Source organism: Drosophila erecta, unplaced genomic scaffold (genome assembly GCF_003286155.1).
Source record: "Drosophila erecta strain 14021-0224.00,06,07 unplaced genomic scaffold, DereRS2 tig00000283-arrow-arrow-pilon, whole genome shotgun sequence".
NCBI classification, from domain to species: Eukaryota; Metazoa; Arthropoda; class Insecta; order Diptera; family Drosophilidae; genus Drosophila; species Drosophila erecta.
Window position 1 is genome coordinate 1,441,237 of NW_020825217.1, and position 12,834 is coordinate 1,454,070.

The 12,834-nt window shown below is 44.2% G+C and overlaps 5 protein-coding genes across 6 annotated transcripts; 4 read left to right on the forward strand and 1 right to left on the reverse strand.

Annotated features, from left to right (window-relative positions):
• Positions 1 to 5,938: 5,938 nt before the first annotated feature.
• Positions 5,939 to 7,810, forward strand: LOC6555628 (PXMP2/4 family protein 4). Of its 2 annotated transcripts, XM_015153306.2 has the most exons (5): positions 5,939 to 6,153; positions 6,927 to 7,088; positions 7,173 to 7,306; positions 7,372 to 7,503; positions 7,569 to 7,810. In XM_015153306.2, exons 2-5 carry the CDS (start codon positions 6,935 to 6,937, stop codon positions 7,737 to 7,739), a joined length of 591 nt encoding a protein of 196 aa, XP_015008792.1. In that variant the 5' UTR covers positions 5,939 to 6,153; positions 6,927 to 6,934; the 3' UTR covers positions 7,740 to 7,810. The 2 variants fall into 2 exon arrangements, with proteins under 2 accessions (XP_015008792.1, XP_026838890.1); XM_026983089.1 differs by having other exon boundaries at positions 5,939 to 7,088.
• LOC6555629 (trypsin-1) lies at positions 7,811 to 8,929 on the reverse strand. The gene is made up of 2 exons (XM_001982477.3): positions 8,268 to 8,929; positions 7,811 to 8,215 (listed from the first exon to the last, which is right to left on the reverse strand). The coding sequence occupies exons 1-2, from the start codon at positions 8,742 to 8,744 to the stop codon at positions 7,847 to 7,849; spliced, it is 846 nt and encodes a 281-aa protein (XP_001982513.3). The 5' UTR covers positions 8,745 to 8,929; the 3' UTR covers positions 7,811 to 7,846.
• On the forward strand, positions 8,916 to 9,662 carry LOC6555630 (protein sym1). Its single transcript, XM_001982478.3, has 3 exons — positions 8,916 to 9,060; positions 9,115 to 9,197; positions 9,248 to 9,662. The coding sequence occupies exons 1-3, from the start codon at positions 8,925 to 8,927 to the stop codon at positions 9,587 to 9,589; spliced, it is 561 nt and encodes a 186-aa protein (XP_001982514.1). The 5' UTR covers positions 8,916 to 8,924; the 3' UTR covers positions 9,590 to 9,662.
• A 218-nt stretch (positions 9,663 to 9,880) lies between these two features.
• Positions 9,881 to 11,369, forward strand: LOC6555631. Its single transcript, XM_026983087.1, has 5 exons — positions 9,881 to 9,960; positions 10,019 to 10,128; positions 10,219 to 10,427; positions 10,488 to 10,683; positions 10,738 to 11,369. The coding sequence occupies exons 2-5, from the start codon at positions 10,050 to 10,052 to the stop codon at positions 11,022 to 11,024; spliced, it is 771 nt and encodes a 256-aa protein (XP_026838888.1). The 5' UTR covers positions 9,881 to 9,960; positions 10,019 to 10,049; the 3' UTR covers positions 11,025 to 11,369.
• Positions 11,370 to 11,633: 264 nt separating this feature from the next.
• Positions 11,634 to 12,816, forward strand: LOC6555632 (trypsin alpha-3). Its single transcript, XM_001982480.3, has 3 exons — positions 11,634 to 11,936; positions 11,993 to 12,284; positions 12,350 to 12,816. Exons 1-3 carry the CDS (start codon positions 11,680 to 11,682, stop codon positions 12,698 to 12,700), a joined length of 900 nt encoding a protein of 299 aa, XP_001982516.1. The 5' UTR covers positions 11,634 to 11,679; the 3' UTR covers positions 12,701 to 12,816.
• The last annotated feature ends 18 nt before the right edge of the window (positions 12,817 to 12,834 follow it).

Below are 12,834 nucleotides of genomic sequence, written 5' to 3' on the forward strand. Positions count from 1 at the left end.
TGACAAATATTTTAGCTGCTGTGAACAAAAAACTGATTATTTTTGTTCGAAAAATCAGAATTAAAGAAAAACTATGGACATCCCGGGGGTGTAACACCATAACTTGGTCAAAAATATTCACATAGCAATAAAAATTACTGTGTTGAGCAGCTAATGATCCCAACTAACGACCCCCATCACTTTCCTGCTGTTTTTGAAAGAATAATTTTTTTCCAAAAATTGTGCTATTTTTGTAAGGGGTAACATCATAATTTTTTACGAAAAACGGTCAAAATTCAACATTTTGAGCCTTGAATGCCATCCGACGGGGAATTTTATACCGAATTCAACAAGGTATGACATTACCTATTCAGACGAATATTTTAGCTGCTGTGAACAAAAAACTGATTATTTTTGTTCGAAAAATCAGGATTACAGAAAAACTATGTACATCCCGGGGGTGTAACACCATAACTTGGTCAAAAATATTCACATAGCAATAAAAATTACTGTGTTGAGCAGCTAATGATCCCAACTAACAACCCCCATCACTTTCCTGCTGTTTTTGAAAGAATAATTTTTTTCCAAAAATTTTGCTATTTTTGTAAGGGGTAACATCATAATTTTTTACGAAAAACGGTCAAAATTCAATATTTTGAGCCTTGAATGCCATCCGACGGGGAATTTTATACTGAATTCAACAAGGTATGACATTACCTATTCAGACGAATATTTTAGCTGCTGTGAACAAAAAACTGATTATTTTTGTTCGAAAAATCAGGATTACAGAAAAACTATGTACATCCCGGGGGTGTAACACCATAACTTGGTCAAAAATATTCACATAGCAATAAAAATTACTGTGCTGAGCAGCTAATGATCCCAACTAACGACCCCCATCACTTTCCTGCTGTTTTTGAAAGAATAATTTTTTTCCAAAAATTTTGCTATTTTTGTAAGGGGTAACATCATAATTTTTTACGAAAAACGGTCAAAATTCAACATTTTGAGCCTTGAATGCCATCTGACGGGGAATTTTATACCGAATTCAACAAGATATGACATTCCATATTCAGACAAATATTTTAGCTGCTGTGAACAAAAAACTGATTATTTTTGTTCGAAAAATCAGAATTAAAGAAAAACTATGGACATCCCGGGGGTGTAACACCATAACTTGGTCAAAAATATTCACATAGCAATAAAAATTACTGTGTTGAGCAGCTAATGATCCCAACTAACGACCCCCATCACTTTCCTGCTGTTTTTGAAAGAATAATTTTTTTCCAAAAATTGTGCTATTTTTGTAAGGGGTAACATCATAATTTTTTACGAAAAACGGTCAAAATTCAACATTTTGAGCCTTGAATGCCATCCGACGGGGAATTTTATACCGAATTCAACAAGGTATGACATTCCATATTCAGACGAATAATTTAGCTGCTGTGAACAAAAAACTGATTATTTTTGTTCGAAAAATCAGAATTAAAGAAAAACTATGGACATCCCGGGGGTGTAACACCATAACTTGGTCAAAAATATTCACATAGCAATAAAAATTACTGTGTTGAGCAGCTAATGATCCCAACTAACGACCCCCATCACTTTCCTGCTGTTTTTGAAAGAATAATTTTTTTCCAAAAATTGTGCTATTTTTGTAAGGGGTAACATCATAATTTTTTACGAAAAACGGTCAAAATTCAACCTTTTGAGCCTTGAATGCCATCCGACGGGGAATTTTATACCGAATTCAACAAGGTATGACATTACATATTCAGACGAATATTTTAGCTGCTGTGAACAAAAAACTGATTATTTTTGTTCGAAAAATCAGGATTACAGAAAAACTATGTACATCCCGGGGGTGTAACACCATAACTTGGTCAAAAATATTCACATAGCAATAAAAATTACTGTGTTGAGCAGCTAATGATCCCAACTAACAACCCCCATCACTTTCCTGCTGTTTTTGAAAGAATAATTTTTTTCCAAAAATTTTGCTATTTTTGTAAGGGGTAACATCATAATTTTTTACGAAAAACGGTCAAAATTCAACATTTTGAGCCTTGAATGCCATCTGACGGGGAATTTTATACCGAATTCAACAAGATATGACATTCCATATTCAGACAAATATTTTAGCTGCTGTGAACAAAAAACTGATTATTTTTGTTCGAAAAATCAGAATTAAAGAAAAACTATGGACATCCCGGGGGTGTAACACCATAACTTGGTCAAAAATATTCACATAGCAATAAAAATTACTGTGTTGAGCAGCTAATGATCCCAACTAACGACCCCCATCACTTTCCTGCTGTTTTTGAAAGAATAATTTTTTTCCAAAAATTGTGCTATTTTTGCAAGGGGTAACATCATAATTTTTTACGAAAAACGGTCAAAATTCAACATTTTGAGCCTTGAATGCCATCCGACGGGGAATTTTATACCGAATTCAACAAGGTATGACATTCCATATTCAGACGAATATTTTAGCTGCTGTGAACAAAAAACTGATTATTTTTGTTCGAAAAATCAGAATTAAAGAAAAACTATGGACATCCCGGGGGTGTAACACCATAACTTGCTCAAAAATATTCACATAGCAATAAAAATTACTGTGTTGAGCAGCTAATGATCCCAACTAACGACCCCCATCACTTTCCTGCTGTTTTTGAAAGAATAATTTTTTTCCAAAAATTGTGCTATTTTTGTAAGGGGTAACATCATAATTTTTTACGAAAAACGGTCAAAATTCAACATTTTGAGCCTTGAATGCCATCCGACGGGGAATTTTATACCGAATTCAACAAGGTATGACATTACATATTCAGACGAATATTTTAGCTGCTGTAAACAAAAAACTGATTATTTTTGTTCGAAAAATCAGAATTAAAGAAAAACTATGGACATCCCGGGGGTGTAACACCATAACTTGGTCAAAAATATTCACACAGCCATACAAATTACTGTTTTGAGCAGCTAATGATCCCAACTAACGACTCCCATCACTTTCCTGCTGTTTTTGAAAGAATAATTTTTTTCCAAAAATTTTGCTATTTTTGTAAGGGGTAACATCATAATTTTTTACGAAAAACGGTCAAAATTCAATATTTTGAGCCTTGAATGCCATCCGACGGGGAATTTTATACCGAACTCAACAAGGTATGACATTCCATATTCAGACGCATATTTTAGCTACTGTGAACAAAAAACGGATTATTTTTGTTTTAAAAATCAGAATTAAAGAAAAACTATGGACATCCCGGGGGTGTAACACCATAACTTGGTCAAAAATATTCACATAGCAATAAAAATTACTGTGTTGAGCAGCTAATGATCCCAACTAACGACCCCCATCACTTTCCTGCTGTTTTTGAAAAAATCATTTTTTTCCAAAAATTTTCCTATTTTTGTAAGGGGTAATTTTTTAAGAAAAACGGTCAAAATTCAACATTTTGAGCCTTGAATGCCATCTGACGGGGAATTTTATACCGAATTCAACAAGGTATGACATTCCATATTCAGACGAATATTTTAGCTGCTGTGAACAAAAAACTGATTATTTTTGTTCGAAAAATCAGAATTAAAGAAAAACTATGGACATCCCGGGGGTGTAACACCATAACTTGGTCAAAAATATTCACATAGCAATAAAAATTACTGTGCTGAGCAGCTAATGATCCCAACTAACGACCCCCATCACTTTCCTGCTGTTTTTGAAAGAATATTTTTTTTCCAAAAATTTTGCTATTTTTTTAAGGGGTAACATCATAATTTTTTACGAAAAACGGTCAAAATTCAACATTTTGAGCCATGAATGCCATCCGACGGGGAATTTTATACCGAATTCAACAAGGTATGACATTACATATTCAGACGAATATTTTAGCTGCTGTAAACAAAAAACTGATTATTTTTGTTCGAAAAATCAGAATTAAAGAAAAACTATGGACATCCCGGGGGTGTAACACCATAACTTGGTCAAAAATATTCACACAGCCATACAAATTACTGTTTTGAGCAGCTAATGATCCCAACTAACGACTCCCATCACTTTCCTGCTGTTTTTGAAAGAATAATTTTTTTCCAAAAATTTTGCTATTTTTGTAAGGGGTAATCATAATTTTTTACGAAAAACGGTCAAAATTCAACATTTTGAGCCTTGAATGCCATCCGACGGGGAATTTTATACCGAACTCAACAAGGTATGACATTCCATATTCAGACGCATATTTTAGCTACTGTGAACAAAAAACGGATTATTTTTGTTTGAAAAATCAGAATTAAAGAAAAACTATGGACATCCCGGGGGTGTAACACCATAACTTGGTCAAAAATATTCACATAGCAATAAAAATTACTGTGTTGAGCAGCTAATGATCCCAACTAACGACCCCCATCACTTTCCTGCTGTTTTTGAAAAAATCATTTTTTTCCAAAAATTTTGCTATTTTTGTAAGGGGTAATTTTTTAAGAAAAACGGTCAAAATTCAACATTTTGAGCCTTGAATGCCATCTGACGGGGAATTTTATACCGAATTCAACAAGGTATGACATTCCATATTCAGACGAATATTTTAGCTGCTGTGAACAAAAAACTGATTATTTTTGTTCGAAAAATCAGAATTAAAGAAAAACTATGGACATCCCGGGGGTGTAACACCATAACTTGGTCAAAAATATTCACATAGCAATAAAAATTACTGTGCTGAGCAGCTAATGATCCCAACTAACGACCCCCATCACTTTCCTGCTGTTTTTGAAAGAATATTTTTTTTCCAAAAATTTTGCTATTTTTTTAAGGGGTAACATCATAATTTTTTACGAAAAACGGTCAAAATTCAACATTTTGAGCCATGAATGCCATCCGACGGGGAATTTTATACCGAATTCAACAAGGTATGACATTACATATTCAGACGAATATTTTAGCTGCTGTAAACAAAAAACTGATTATTTTTGTTCGAAAAATCAGAATTAAAGAAAAACTATGGACATCCCGGGGGTGTAACACCATAACTTGGTCAAAAATATTCACACAGCCATACAAATTACTGTTTTGAGCAGCTAATGATCCCAACTAACGACTCCCATCACTTTCCTGCTGTTTTTGAAAGAATAATTTTTTTCCAAAAATTTTGCTATTTTTGTAAGGGGTAATCATAATTTTTTACGAAAAACGGTCAAAATTCAACATTTTGAGCCTTGAATGCCATCCGACGGGGAATTTTATACCGAACTCAACAAGGTATGACATTCCATATTCAGACGTATATTTTAGCTACTGTGAACAAAAAACGGATTATTTTTGTTTGAAAAATCAGAATTAAAGAAAAACTATGGACATCCCGGGGGAGTAACACCATAACTTGGTCAAAAATATTCACACAGCCATACAAATTACTGTTTTGAGCAGCTAATGATCCCAACTAACGACCCCCATCACTTTCCTGCTGTTTTTGAAAGAATAATTTTTTTCCAAAAATTTTGCTATTTTTGTAAGGGGTAACATCATAATTTTTTACGAAAAACGGTCAAAATTCAACATTTTGAGCCTTGAATGCCATCCGACGGGGAATTTTATACCGAATTCAATAAGGTGCGACACTTTATGATTGGGTTATTATTTGGTGAACAAAAAACTGAATCTTTTGGCGAAATATCAAGAAAATACGAATTTTATACCGAATTCAATAAGGTGCGACACTTTATGATTGGGTTATTATTTGGTGAACAAAAAACTGAATCTTTTGCCGAAATATCAAGAAAATACGAATCATTAATCGTTTCATATGAAATTCAATTGTTTTCCCATTTTGCAAATCGATTCATATTTGCTCTATGATCCTAAATATTCACATATGGCAATTCTATTATGGGTCTTTAAAAAAGCCCTGATGGGCTAGCCACTGTAAAAAGCTGCGCAAAAGCTTCGCTCGCTAATCTCGAACAGCTGACTGCAAAACATTTCCTATTGTCGTGTTTTGGGACCGTCGGATTGGCTCAGTCAAATACGAGATACGGAAGCCCAGCGAACGGAGGAAGGCGCGAGATGCGGACGCCGTGCGTGACCACAGTACAAACTAGATTACATTAGGTTAGACTAGCTAAGCCCTAGCTAATCCCAGGCCCCTTTCCCGCTGCCTGGACCCCCTAAACGCTCTACAAAAGCAAGTAACTAAATACTCCCTACTCCCCACTCACCGGGCAGCAACAACAGAAATGTCGATGGAGGGGGTGACGGGTCGGTACGATCTGCTCTGTCACGCTCTCGTTTACGAGCGACGTAACGTGTTTGCGTAGTGACTGGCGCGAGAGAGCCAAACGTGCCGTTATTCTTCATTCATCAATGGCGAGGCTCCCTCCTCCTCCCCCAGCCAAGCCTCTGTTACGTAAAGTCCTTGTGAAAACACTTCCTCTCGCGTTGCGTGAGAGAAAATCTAGGGGCGGACCACTGGGATGCTTCGTAGTTCCCATTTTTGAATGAATTTCGCAATTCGCTAATGTTTCCCCCGCAAAATGTACATATGTACTAAGTCTCGTGCCTGTCAAGAGCCCAATGTGTGCCGCTCGCTCGGCTGACGGTCAAGATCGCCGCTAAGAAATGCTCGCGAAGCCTAAAATTTTTGCATCCCCCCGACTGCCATGTTCGAATTTAGAATTCACAAACTGCACTCATCGTGCAGTTTCAGTGCGGCATTCGGCGCAGGCGAACAGCAGAAAGCGATATCGAGACCCCATAGCCACAGGCCACACACCACAGAGCTCAGAGCACAGCAAGTACCCTCCATATTAAGTACCATGGCCAGCTCCTCCCCACACCGCGCGCAGCCAGTGACCTTCGAATTCTTAGAGAGGCCTCCCCTTCGTCGTCGTTGCTGTCGTTGCTTTGGTTTAGGTTGAGCAATAGTCTAAGACCCGCCCGTTATCCTTCTCTTTTTGGCCAGCGTAAGTCATGGTGCCTCCGGCCTTAAAGCTGTTGCAGTCCTCGCTGGCCCAGTGGCGACGAGGGAGCAAGCTGCATCCCATGGCCAAGGGCGCGCTCACGTACGCGGTCATGTGGCCCACGGGCAGCCTGATCCAGCAAGCGATAGAGGGACGCAATCTGCGTAAGTAATTACTCCGCACCAATCGCATCCAAGATCATCTCCTGCTTCTCATGCGTAACCTCTTCCTTCACTGACGATCCGCAGGCGAGTACGACTGGGCCAGGGCGCTCCGGTTCAGCTTGTTTGGAGCTCTGTACGTGGCGCCCACTCTCTATGGCTGGGTGCGGCTCACCAGCGCCATGTGGCCGCAGACCAACCTTCGCATGGGCATCGTAAAGGTAAGGGCTCAGACTCATTCCGGCACCTCAGCCGCAGCGGACCATGCTCAACCGCCCCTTTGCAGGCCATTACGGAACAGCTTTCCTACGGACCCTTCGCTTGCGTAAGCTTTTTCATGGGAATGAGCTTGCTGGAGCTGAAGACATTTAGTCAGGCCGTGGAAGAAACGAAGGAAAAGGCGGTGCCCACGTACAAGGTAACGCCTATCCCGCTGCTTGCTGCTCCCCTCTGCTCACAGCCAACTCATTACTAACCCTCCAGGTTGGCGTATGCATCTGGCCCATCCTGCAGACCATTAACTTCTCGCTGGTGCCGGAGCACAACCGCGTGGTGTTCGTAAGCATTTGCAGCCTGATGTGGACCATTTTCCTCGCGTACATGAAGACGCACCACGAGAAGCAGTCGGATTCCGCGGGTCTGCCTTGTACATAGTTACGCGTGTCGTATTTGTTACCTTTTGTGCGTCCCTTAGGCCAATTGTTAAATTAGATAGCGTTAGCGTACTTGAATCGGTATTTTAATGGGGCTTGTTAAATCCGTTAGCTATTTAGACAAGGTGGCGATCGTCCCACAATCAGCTGGCCCACCCATAGCGAAGACGAGGGCGAGCAGCTATTCACCGTCTCCACAATCCAGTCCACGTAGGCAGACACCTCGGTGAAGACGCCCGGAAACGGTGGCCGAGCACAGGGCTTGATGCTCCAAGAAACAATACCCACCTGAGTGTCGGAGCCAAAAAGGAGCAGCGGGCCGCCGGAGTCGCCGCTGCACTGGCCCTTTCCACCTTCGGGCAATCCCGCACAGATCTGGCTATCGTGCAGCTGAGTCTGATGGCGCTCGCTGCACTCCGCATCGCTGAACACTTGCAGTTTGACCCTCTGCAGATGCTGCTGAACCACGCCGCCCGTCTACAATTGAAAGATTAGTCAAGAAGCTCGCAAGGGATGGCTTCTCTCTTACCGCATTCAATCCCCAGCCCGCGAGAACAGCACTGGCGTTTCCGGGCGTAACTTGCCGAGGCTCCGGTAGATGCACCGGCTGGACAAACTTGCCCAAAGCGACAGACTGCGCCAGCTGCAGTAAAGCGATGTCGTTAACGTACTTGTCTTCCGGCTCATAGCCTGGATGGACGAAGATGGCGGCCACGCGGGCCACCTGACTGGAGTTTCGCGCCAGCATCTGGCTGCCGTACTGCACGTCAAGCTGGTCGGGCGAGGAGCTGTGCACGCAGTGGGCGGCTGTCAGGACCCAGTAGGGGTTGAGGAGCGTAGCGCCGCAGGAGTGACGGCCGCTCTTCGCGCGGCGCAGCGAGACCACAAAGGGAAACTCCCCCGGGCCAGCTGTAGTGCCGTTGACGATTTTTTCATTCTCTCCGGAGGCTCCTGTAAGAAGCAAGGCAGCCATGTAGAGCAGTACGAGCCTTGCGAGTGAAGCCATGACGGCCTGCTATGTGCACGTTGCGCAGGTGGAGCAGGGCAATTTATGGGTTATGGGGGCCCGCATTTGCAAGCGATTTCTATGTGGGTAGAGCTGGCCATGCAGTTACGGGCTTCAACTATTAACCATGCTAATGAGATGCCAACCGCGCGATTGTGACTCCGCAGGGCCGAGATTGCAATGGCGGGCCCACTCTTGTGGCAAAACTTCAAGGTATTCGTCACCCGCTACCCGATAATGCGCGGCATGATATCGTACAGCCTGATCTGGCCCACGGGCAGCCTTATCCAGCAAACGGTTGAGGGAAGGCGCTGGGGTGAGTCCGCAAACTTTCGAGCATCTAGCTCTCCTTCTCATCTTCATCTTACAGGCACCTACGACTGGTGGCGCGTATTGCGGTTCAGCATGTACGGCGGCCTGTTCGTTGCTCCTACACTCTATGGATGGGTTAAGGTTAGTAACCGCTCACTTGCTCGTTTTGATCCAATCTCAATGCTCTGCAGATTTCCAGCGCCATGTGGCCTCAGACATCTTTGAGGACGGGCGTCATCAAGGCGGCGGTGGAGACGATCTCGTACACCCCCGGCGCGATGACCTGCTTCTACTTTATCATGAGCCTCCTAGAGTCCAAGACGGTGGAGGAGGCGGTCGCCGAGGTGGGCAAGAAATTCCTGCCCACGTACAAGGTGGCTCTATGTGTGTGGCCACTGGTGGCCACCATCAACTTTAGTCTGATACCCGAGCGGAACCGGGTGCCTTTCATCAGCGCGTGCAGCCTGTGCTGGACCTGCTTCTTGGCCTACATGAAGCACCTGGAGCACCACGAGGTGGACGGAGCCATTTGATGGTCATGGTTGTATTTCATAAACAGCATTAAATAAAATAGTAGATCGTAAAATAATTGGAATAAATTAAAATTTAACAACGTTTTGCCATTTTGCCCTAAATACTGGTCACACTGATCTTAACTAGAGGTGTGAAAATATCGATTGTGCATGAGTTTGGTAAATAATTACAGAGTATTAAGTAAATTATGCAGAATACTCACTCTTTCCGAACAGTAACGAGGTAAAAGTAATAAAATAGTTATAATAGAGGTAATAAATAAAAAGTTATATTTTTATAGGACATCGCGGTATATCGACGGAGCCCCACCACATTTCCTATCGACAGTCTCCCATCTCTAGCCCCACCTAGTTGTTGCTGCTTTTTTTGGGTGTGTGCATTGTATTTGTTTACTGACAATCCCCAAAAAAGATACTTCTCGTCTCCAGCTGCGATCCCCTCGAGAACTAGGACAGCAGCATGCGCGAACTTAACAAGCAGCAGTCGCAGGACACCACAGACTCGGGAGTCGAGAAGGGCGACTACCCGCGGGCCACCAGTAAGTGACGCACTCGAGCATGCGGGTTGATCTACAATTGCATCCAATATGGACTTTCCATGCCCAATGCACTTTCAATACACTTTCCAGATGGCGTGGTCTTCGGCGCCATAGTCACATTCGCCAGCTTCTTCGTGCTGATGATGTCCTTCTGCTCACCGTACTGGATCGAGTCCTACGAGGAGACGCGGGCCAGCTTCAAAAACATGGGCCTGTGGCAGTACTGCTTTAAGGACTTCGTGTACCCCAAGTACGCGTTCCAGAAGCAGTTCAACGGCTGCCACAACATCTTCTCCCACGTGAGTATATCAAAGTGGTCGGTTTGTAACCATATCCTGATATTTTCCCCACCCATACAGGAATACTACGTTATCCGTGAATATCTTCTGCCCGGTTGGCTGATGGCGGTGCAGGGCTTTGTGACCATGTCCTTTATCATCGTGTTCCTTGTGCTGGCCTTGCTCTCGCTTACCATCATCCGACTGCCGCTTAAGGCCGTTCTGCAGTACGAGTGGTTGCTCGTCCGCCTCTCCTACATGGGCACCGCCATCTCCTGTACGTATCCGCCTCCTGCTTAACTGGTACCAGCTAAACCCTGATCTCCCACAGCGCTGTTCATGTTTCTGGCCGTGTGCATCTTCGGAGGCTGCGCCTACCGTCGCGACTGGATGATGTACCCTAAGTTTAACGTGCTGGGCTGGTCCTACGCCCTGGCAGTTGTCACCTTTATGCTGCTTGGTCTAGCCGCTCTGATCCTCCAGCGCGAGGCCCGGCAAGCTTACGACGCCCGCGGTGAGCAGAAGAACCTGGTCATGCAAATGGAGATGCAGGAGCCAGGCTACCAGCCGCCGCGTCACCACCATAGCCAGTCGCGCAGCCTGCAGGGCTACATATAACAGCTGCGCGCGCGACTTCAATACATTCCGCTCCGATTGGATCTTAGTTTAAGTTTTCTGACGCAATCTCGTGCCTCGTATCTGCGCAATCGACGCCGTCCAAAGTGCCTTTAACGTTCGATATCCTTCCCAGACTTTAACTATTGATCATATATATCTATATACACGCCGATTCAGCGAATACGGCTCTCTATCCATATGTAATTGTATTTAATAGCACGTACAGTAAACGTAAGATCAGTGCGACCAAAAAGATCCACTAACTTTTTATATATCTACCATTATACTTTTTATATAGGCTCAAAAGTATTTACAGCTTCAATTATACTAAATTCCACCTTTAAAGATGTCATTTTATAAACAAACTGGTGTAGAGACATATCAACATTGAATTAAATGTATTATTTGAACTTACGAAGTTGAATGTGCAGATCAGATTGATCATCTCCGTATTGTTTTCCCTTCATGACCCCCAAGTACATGTTCCTTGTGATGAGGTGCGGTTGTGATCTACCCCTAATATGTTTATGTTTGCCTTATCGAACTGATAGCGACTCCGCTGATTGCCAATTGTTAGTTTGGGCTGCTGCCTCCCAGACTCGAGGCCTAGATTCAGTGAGTTTCGTGCGCTCTGTTTCTTCTCACCTGATTTGCGATGACTGGGCGTTGTCTGCTCGGCTACAGCTACCTTCTGTTTTGGCTTCTCCACTCCTGCACGGCGGAGGAGCTCAGGATACAGGAGAACCATCAGCCGCGCATCATCAATGGAAGCGTGGCCAGGGCAGACGAGACGCGTCACCTGGTATCGATCCGCCTCCTGCGGCACGACAACAACTTCGGAAGCGGCCACATCTGCGGCGGGGCGCTAATCGCGCCTAGAAAGGTCCTGACCGCAGCCCACTGCCTGTACAAGTGAGTAATGATCCCATGGAGAACCCGCTCCCTTCTGATCGGACTAATGCCAGCAGCAATCAGAGAAAGCGCTTTCGGCGGGCCAGTGAGTTCGTCGTGGTTCTGGGCACGCTGAACCGCTTTGAGCACCACAATGGTACCATCGTGTCCCAAGTGAGCTCCATGGCCTACATGCACACCTTCAGTCCAGACAGCATGCGCGACGACGTGGGGATCCTCTTTCTACGCACCGGGCTCCCGATGTCTTCGGGCGGTGTTCACCTAACTGTGGCTCCCATCCAGCTGGCGGGGCAGGTCACGCCCCCCGGGAAGCTGTGCCAAGTGGCCGGCTGGGGTCGCACCGAGCAGGTGAGTCGGATTTGTGGAGCCATAGGCAAGCCACTGAGCATACAGTTTCTCCAACCCTTTCCCAGAGTTCCCTGTCCAACATTCTGCTGACGGCCAACGTAAGCACCATCCGGCACCAGACTTGCCGCATGATCTACAGATCCGGCCTCCTGCCTGGGATGATGTGCGCAGGTCGGTTGCAGGGCGGCACCGACTCCTGCCAAGGCGACTCCGGAGGTCCGCTGGTGCACGCTGGCCGTCTTGTGGGTGTGGTCTCCTGGGGCTACGGATGCGCGGAGCCGGGACTGCCGGGTGTCTACGTGGACGTGGAGTACTACCGCCAATGGATAGAGGAACGCAGCGGGGCTCCCAACTCCAGGGTGGCTCCCGGACTACTCCTGCCCCTGCTGATGTGGTGCTCGTTGTCGTGGCTATGAGCCCCCTCCCTCGTATTCGGGATCCCTCGTAGTGCTTTAGTCTATATAGTAACTATATTCTAAGCTAAATGTTCCTAATACACATACGTACAATGTAACGATAGCTCTAAATCTGATAACCTATCTTTCGAATC